Genomic DNA, 8,542 nt, shown 5'->3' with positions numbered 1-8,542 from the left:
ACATTGAACTACGCTGTCCACCTATCTTAACACCTTGCTTATCGGTTATTATTTGACATTTTGCACATCTAGTCCACCTTTTCATTATATATTGATTTGGCAAAGGAATGTTACCAAACAGTCTCAAGAATGCCAAGATATGTCTACAGGGAAGTCCTTCACTCTCAAACTTCTTACATGTACAAGATGCAAAGTCCAATTCTTTATCGTAAGCAATTTCCCGCACTCTACGAACACGTTCTTTTGGACTACTCTCGACCACATACATTTTGTGTGTAGCATTTTCACGAACAAATTATGGCATTATTACTAAGCTATTCCACAACTCATCTTGAAACTTAAGAAAAATCTTGCGTGTGTAAATCTCAGCCATTTGCTTTTCCATTTCCAATGGCAATTTCAAAACAAGCTTCTCATTAATATCAAAGTGATCAGCCCCTAATTCTTCGTGACGTTGCTATGCAAGCGCCCTATTAAATCGAAGTGTGAAATCCATTAATAAGTTTCTCTTCGAAACATATTTCTTGAAAAATGCATGGGAGCTTTCCGCACGTTGGCTACTTGACATTCCAGCTGAGAATATATGGTTAACATATGCAAGCACCCATCTTGAACGTAGCTCAAATATTGATTTTAACCAATCACTGTTATCTAGGCTTGCCTTCTCGATGGTAGTCACCCATTTTCTTTCAAACTCTTCAGGGCATTCTGATTCCCAAATGCATTGTTGGAAGTCCTTATAAAAATCTCTATAGGTGATCGCATTTAAATACTTAGAGAACTTCTCAAGTATGTGCCAAATACAATACCTATGAAATGTATTCGGTAAGCTCTGAACTATAGCCTTTGTCATTGCAAGATCTTGATCGGTAATGATCATTTTTTGGGTTGTTCGTCGGCATGCTATCCTTTAATAGCTCAAACAACCAAACAAATGATTCCGTTTTTTCATCACTTAAAAAGGCACATACAAAAAGCACCGTTTGACCATGATTGTTCACCCCCACCAAGGGTGCAAATATCATACCATATTGATTAGTGTTGTAAGTTGTATCAAATACAACTACATCACCAAAACATCCATAAGCTCTTCTAGACACCGAATCAGCCCAAAAACAATGCTTCAATTTACCATCATCATCTACATCTATTTTAAAAAAGAAACATGGATCCTTTTCTTGCTCGGTTAGGAAATATTCCCTTAAAAGTTCTGCATCTTGTCCTCTTAATTCATTCCGCACCTTAGCTTCATGGTTATATATATCCTTCTTTGTACACCCAATATTCTCTATACCTCTAGCTTCAAATTCAAGAATGCTTATTTGTTGATGAGTTGGCATATTTGCTGCTGAAAACTGCAAAGTTAGTGACTTCTTGGCTTTAGACACACTACGATGTGATCTCAATAAATGCACTCTTCGAGGGGTTGATAATGGATGACTATGTTCTTCAACAAATACAGTGATGACAAATTTCCCTGTTTTTGACCTAACCACAGCAAGTTTAGCTTTACAATTTTCTCTTGTCATCCCCCGACACCTTTTTCTCTCACCGTCCTTTATAGAAGATACTCCTTCCTTAAAACACACAAATTCTTTCCTGACAACTTCTTTCACACCTTTACATCTCTTAGTCGAACTGCTACGAACACTAAACCCCGCCTCTTTTGCATATTTAATGTAGAACTCATGTGCCCCATCTATCGATTCAAACTCTTGTCCAACCTTTGGTTTGCAGTTTTCGGCCACTTGGGGAATGTAAACGTCATCCACGGATTTTGAATGTGACAGCAAGGATATGTCTTCAACTCGTCTACAATCTGAATTTGCTTCCAACTGTTCTACACTCATGTTTCCAATCTGAATTTGCTTCCAACTATTCTACACTCAAACCAGCTTCCTATTGATCAATTTGTAACCTGGTAGATGGCAAAGCAAAACCATCATGAGAGGTGGTAATATCTTTTATTTTAAGAAAGTTTAGTTTCTAAATAGAAGAGAAAAATATTGCAAAAATAAAGGCACTTCAGCCAAAATCTGCCGAGTTTGCATTATGGTTGTTGATCCAGCACACTCTATAATGAAAGAAACAAATATTCGTGCATCAACAGAAAAAATAAATAAATAAATAAATCTGAATCATGGGGTTCAAAAAGGTTAATAGTACATATAAAAATGAAAAATATAAGTTGCAAAACAATGAAATAATTACATCTTTGCTAGATAAAGGGAAACAAAAATATTGATACATAACTCTTTAATCAATAAGAGGTTAACAAATCTACGCAAAGGCTATTAAAAGAATAAAAATAAAAAGCAATGATATCAATTTAATCTATTAACTCTATGTTTCATGCATATTAAGGGGATTATAATTATTTAAAGTTCTTATTCAAGGATATATATACATATGTCTTTATGTGTGTGTGTGTGTGTGTGTGTGTGTGTGTGTGTGTGTGTAGATATAGGAATTACAAAATAGAATTACTTTGTATTCCAATTATAACAAACTTATTTTCTCTTGTATAGCATGCATGGATTGGCCATTCGTATACTCAAAAAACAAGTGGTGTAAATATCTCTTTCGTGTTATTATTATGATAGACTAAGTGAATTGATTATTACACAATGAATAGTATGCATGAACAATATGCGTGAACAGTGGTATTTATACACCAGGAAAGAAAAACAACATGCATACATTCATGCTTTTTCTGCGAAAAGTATCATTTTCTAAATTTTCAAAAATCATCATGAAGATTGGCCTTCGTTCAAGTTATTTCTCAACCCAAATCACAATCCCACATTTAACAATTTCAATTATGCAAGATTACATAAAATCACCAACATAAAAAACAGAATGAAAAAAAAATTACAAAACATAAACTCACTCACTCACAGATACGAAGAGCCAGAATATAGACATGCAGAGTACAAGATTATGAGCTGGTGGGTACAGAGAAGGGTGACAATCGTGGTGCGAGCAGGTGCGTTTGCAAGATGGCAATGCTGTGGCAATGGTGGTGCGATTTGGTGGGTTTGCAAGGATGGCAATGCTGGTTGATGCTGGTGCGATTGGGAATTTTGGCAAAGTCTTTTCAAGCTGGTGAGAGCAGGAATGTGAGCGGGAAGGGCTCAGGGGAAATTTGGCCAGCCATTCTCACGTGAGAGTTACTTTGAAGTTGGACTGTAGATGCCAGCAGTGCAAATCGAAGGGCAGGAAATTTCATCACATGTTTGGTCCGCATATAACCCATGCGGTCGGTCCTCATGCTAGCCTCTCTCTATATATATATATGTACGCACACATATATGTATATTTAAAAAAAAAAAAGAAATATTATTTTAGAATGCATCGAGGGCAGTGAGCTTTCAATAAATTTTCTTTACCTTGTTTTTAATTAAAATCAAATTAATTAAGTTCACATGAAGCAATCTTTGTTTTGGATATTTTGGCAAACTACTTGTAATCTCTTGAAATGTCGTTGCTTGATTCTCCTTCTCCTCATCAATAATCATCACTAATATTAATGGTCCATAATTTGAAAGTTCTATCATAAATACAACATAGTGGTTACGCAATGGTGCCTATCTCTTGCAACATCCACACAAGTCATTTTTGCTTCATGCCCAGAGAATGTCCCAACAGGCTTTAAAGTCACGAGCTGACCAAATCTTAGCTGTTGCATTATACAAGCCAGTTACCCAAAAAAACAAAAAAATCCCTCCCTCTTGGGGCTCAAATTTGACTGAAGAAATGAGATTGGCGTGTGCTGGAATTACATAGACCAATCTCTTCTTTTCAAATCCCATATCCTACTTGTATTTGGTGAAAAACTCAACCCAAAGCACAGGCTTAACTTGGCCTTCGAATTTGGTAATGCTTCTACCGATTTGAAGATCCAATATCTCTGCATCATCCACATCTTCATCCGTTCTTCTCATCTTCAGTGCATGTTGTTGTTGGACCCAATGCTGGCCTTGCAAATGAGTTCTTAAGAATATGAATTTCTAGCATCCCAAAGGGCATTCAACCATTCGGTATAAAACGGGCACTCAAGTATTTCTTCTTCATGAGCTTCCTCTGTTTCAGTGGACATTGATTCCATAGGATTTGATGATAGCTTTTTGACTTGCATGATACCCTCTAATGGAGCTCACTTTAGCTTCCTTTCTTGCTGATTCCTACCTTGAGTGTTGAATTGTGAATGACTTATATGTCATGAATTGAATAACCTCTAAGAAATGAAAGCCCTGTATGAATAAAGCAATTATATGTCAGTTTCTTCCTCTTTAATTGACAAGAAGAAGTTTAAAAATTTCATCCATCATCATTAAGCATTAGTTCAGTTTATGTAAAGTTCAAATGTGATAAAGTTGTCTAGATTAATTGCAAAATTTGGTGAGCTAATTTTAAATTTACTTCTAATTCCACTGTTTAGAGCATTTTTGATGAAATATTCATTGGTTTTATCTATTGGAAAAAACCTTTACCACATTTAGATTGATGGACAGCTTTTTTTTGGAACTATGCAAAAGATCCCTTAAGATTAGGTGACAACCAAAAATAAATAAATAAAAACTATTTAACAAACCTCTATTTGTAAAATATCTCTTAAACATATGAATCATAAATTCAACATTTTCTATCTCCTCTCTTCTTTTATATTCTCTTTTAATATGCCAACTCATTTCACTTAAAATTATAAACATGATCTATTAAAGAAGAAATTTGAATAAATATTTTTTATTAATAGATATTATGTCATTCAAGTTTCAATATCTTTTAATTTCTTTATCACATAAGCTTCAATAAATAAAAACATTGAAAATGATTTTAAAAGACCCACAATTACAAGTACCAATACACAGTTTCTTCAAATAACCTAATGAAAAGATGACGCATACCCAGTTTGAGTAATTAATTATTTAATTTCAACTGGAAATCGAAATCTAGCTATAAACAGGAAAAGTGATTAAACAAAGTCCACATAATTTTAACAGTCAAAGCAAATTGACCAAAAAGAAAACAAGAAAAGGACAACAAAGCAACATCTATTCTTATAGAGTTTTTATTTTCATTTTTTATTTTTCGTATTTTTATTTTTTTATTAAAGGGAGAGAAGATAAAGAGCTACAGCAATATGTCACGGGAAGAAAGACCTCCCATACTGTCCAATACAATCAAATGAGAAATGTTTTTATGAACTGAATCAAATATACGGAAACTAGCTCAAATTAGACAGACTATTTGCTACCATGTTGCATTCACGGAATATGTGCTCTATGGAGAATCAGGACTTAACTTTAACAGCTTTTGACAGCTTTGGACAATACCCAAAGCAAGGATGATCTTCATGGACTCCATTCTTGATCCAAGAGATGACAAATAGCAGAGTCTATTGTTTTTTTTTTTTTTTTTTTTTGTTTTTTTTAATTTTTTATATTTTTATAATAATAATAATATAGATAGAGATCGTTGTCCGATCCTATTGAATATTCAAATCAAAGAAAGTAGCTTTAATTAATTAATTAATTAGAACATTGGAAAAAGAGGATCTGTGACTCTCCAAGTGCCAATAATTGACCCTTTTTTTATTATTATTTTTATTTTTTTAGGGATTAACTATATTTTTGAGCCTCTAATTTGCCCTCAATTTCACTTGAACGTTTCAAGTTTCAATTTTTTTCAGTTGAAAGCATTAATTTTCATTTTAACTTCAATTTAGGCCACCATTTGTGTTTTTTCAATTGAGATCTTTAAATTTTAGTTTTATTTCTATTTTTGTATTGCATCTTTAAGGCAGGGAATTTTATATAAAAGTTTTGGATTTATAATAAAGCATTTATGTTGAATACAATTTTTATTAACAAGAAAATTTCATAATTAAATTAAACCAGTAAAAACATTAGCTTGCAGAGCATCTGAAAGTCATAGTGGCTCTCTTTCAAGCCAAACTCAGTAATAACAAAACAACTACTTGTAGAAAAAATTAACTTTTCTAATATATGTTTCTGTTTTTAACTACTTGTAGAAATCACTTTTCTAATCCACCTTTTTTTTTTTTCATAGCTAAAAGAAAGCTTATATACATAGATCATATAATGGTGTTTCCATTTTTTTTTTTTTCCCACTACGAGTAAGTTTATGTTTGTTTTTTAAAGGGGAAAAAAGAAAAACCTTAATTATTTTCAAAAACATAATATATACATTTTTTGAAAATGGAATACATTATTTTTATAAAGTATGTAAAGAGAGGAAATTTATTAGACAAGGAAAAAAAAAAATACAGAAGATAAATTATATTCATCAAGTGATGGATATTAATAGGAACAAAATCACAACTCATTCCATGAACAAAAGAAAAATCCATTCAAATCTAAAACAATGCTTATACCTTCTCTTCAATCATCTCCCAAAAAAGCCTTTATATTCTTATAAGAAGAGCCACCTTCCATGGCAGCTTCTCTACCCAAAGCCTTCCATTTCTCAGCATTCCTTCTGATTTCTTCCCCAATTTCTCCATCTCCCATAAGCAATTCCAAGCACCTTTTAATCTCATCTTTTTCAACAATCCCTTCCTCGTTTGCTTTCACTCTCAACCCTGTTTCCCAAACATCCTCTATAAGCTTAGCATTTGTTCCTTGCTCTACTTTCTGTGGAATTGCCACCATAGGAACCCCACAAACCAAGCTCTCCAATGTCAAATTCCAACCACAATGCGTTACATAACATCTCAACGAAGGATGGTTTAGAACATCAATCTGTGAACACCATGAAACTACTTTACCAAGCCTTTTCAATTCCTCTCTTCAACTAAGTTCATCATCATCACCATCTTCTTTTTCTTTCTCAACCTCCCCTGTTTTTTCTTTCCTTTTCATAACCTACAAAAATGAAGAACCAAAATCCAACAAAACCCTTCCAATTTCCTCTATTTGTCGATTTGACAAAACACAGATACTCCCAAAACACACATAAATGACTGATCTTTTGGGCTTTGAATTCAACCATTCTTCATAATTATCCTTCCAGCTAATTTGGTAAATTAGATCACCTTCAAATGTAGTATCAAAAAGAATATTCAATGGTCCAATTGCGATCAAATTGAACTTTGATATTCATCTTAAAGCCTCTGGCTCTAAATCACTGAAGGTGCTCACAAGCACTTTTGGGTTTTTTTCTTTATCAATAATTTCGAACTGTTTTTCAAATATTTTGAGACCCAAAGTGCCTGTGTTAGAAGCGTGCAAGAAAAAAGGAAGGTCAGGGCCAGCGAACTTCAGTGGCAGTCCAGGTAATTCTATCGAACGTGAAGGGTTATTACCACTGTTCGTCATCAGATCGCCATAGCCGTTGAAGAAATAGTAGAAGAGGTCGAATAAAGTGGCCAGTTGAACCCAGAGAAGAGCTGACGGGATTTGAAGTTCATCGGCAACCTCCATTGCCCATGGCATGAAGATGGTAGAGACTAAACCTGTAAATGGTTGGCCGGCGCCGGCGCCGGAGAGGATGAGATCGGAGAGATGTTTGGAACCGCAACAGCTGATCTCCGACATGTAATGTTCCATGTTAACATCGGGTTTAACCCCATCGTCATAGCCATCGGAAAAGGGTGCCAAAGACAAACGGGCGACCGGAGTTGAACCTCCGATGAACACGCGACGGTGAGCAGAGAGAGCGGTGACGAAGGTGACGTGTGCTCCGATAGAAATCAGTCGCTTTGCAAAGTGAAGGCTGGGATTTATATGGCCTTGTTCCGGAAAGGCGATGAGGAGGAACCGGGGCCTTCGCCGGAGATCCACCATTGACGGCTTTTCGGGATGAGAAGTCAGGCACGTGATGGAGTTGTTGATGGGCTTTATCATGGGGGGTTTAAGATGAAGAAGTATAATTGGTGTACATGCATGGTGAGGAAGGTGAAGCATCAAATAAGATTTTTTCTAATAAAAAAATAAAGAAATATTGACGATGGAAGTGACGAAAATGAGAAGTGACATGTAATTTAATTAATTATATATAATACGTCATACAACATTTTTTTTTTTTTTTTTTCCTGGAAAAGCCCCACCGAGCAGCCATGTGAGCCAACTTGTTGTTGAGTCTTGGGGTCCAAGTAAACGTAATGGAATGGAAACGCGAATGAAACTCTAAAATTTTCTTAATAAAACCAGCAGTAGCCAAATGACAGCGATCATTCTCAGGATCATTAAGGCATTGAATGACAACCTTCGCATTACTCTCACAGCAAACATTAAGGTGACCATCCTCAAGGGCCAGCATAACGGCATTAAGGATCGCCACAGCTTTTGCAACTTTGGGAACCTCAATAAGCTCTCTGATTACCATTACTTTCAGAACTCTTCCCGTGTGATCCCTCGCTACCAAACCAAGACTTGCCCCTCCATTACCAATGGCGGCATCGGTGTTAATTTTGATGACCTAAAGGCGGGAGAGGGTTTGGAGTTGCTCAATTAGGAAGCCTGGCAGATTGGAATTTTGAGAACCTGTCGTACAAGACCTTTATCTCTTCTTCAAGCAC

At 35.2% G+C, this 8,542-nt stretch overlaps 2 protein-coding genes across 2 annotated transcripts; both read right to left on the bottom strand.

The window, feature by feature from the left end:
• Positions 1–457: 457 nt before the first annotated feature.
• Positions 458–1,850, bottom strand: LOC132803105 (protein FAR1-RELATED SEQUENCE 5-like). Its single transcript, XM_060815343.1, has 2 exons — positions 1,028–1,850; positions 458–708 (listed from the first exon to the last, which is right to left on the bottom strand). Exons 1-2 carry the CDS (start codon positions 1,848–1,850, stop codon positions 458–460), a joined length of 1,074 nt encoding a protein of 357 aa, XP_060671326.1.
• A 4,554-nt stretch (positions 1,851–6,404) lies between these two features.
• Positions 6,405–7,808, bottom strand: LOC125423185 (phloretin 4'-O-glucosyltransferase-like). The gene is made up of 2 exons (XM_060815342.1): positions 7,164–7,808; positions 6,405–6,764 (listed from the first exon to the last, which is right to left on the bottom strand). Exons 1-2 carry the CDS (start codon positions 7,806–7,808, stop codon positions 6,405–6,407), a joined length of 1,005 nt encoding a protein of 334 aa, XP_060671325.1.
• Positions 7,809–8,542: the final 734 nt, after the last annotated feature.

The sequence above is a fragment of the Ziziphus jujuba genome, chromosome 3 (assembly GCF_031755915.1).
Source record: "Ziziphus jujuba cultivar Dongzao chromosome 3, ASM3175591v1".
Lineage (NCBI taxonomy): Eukaryota > Viridiplantae > Streptophyta > Magnoliopsida > Rosales > Rhamnaceae > Ziziphus > Ziziphus jujuba.
Note: the sequence above shows the minus strand (reverse complement) of the source record. Positions and strands in the feature narration are given on the sequence as shown.

Coding starts and splice junctions, on each gene's coding strand:
- LOC125423185 (XM_060815342.1), bottom strand. CDS start 7,808: ATGGTGGATCTCCGGCGAAGGCCCCGGTTCCTCCTCATCGCCTTTCCG. Junction 6,765..7,163: donor AAAAAAACCCAAAAGTGCTT/GTGAGCACCTTC, acceptor TGGTGTTCACAG/ATTGATGTTCTAAACCATCC.
- LOC132803105 (XM_060815343.1), bottom strand. CDS start 1,850: ATGAGTGTAGAACAGTTGGAAGCAAATTCAGATTGTAGACGAGTTGAA. Junction 709..1,027: donor TTACAACACTAATCAATATG/GTATGATATTTG, acceptor TTTGGGAATCAG/AATGCCCTGAAGAGTTTGAA.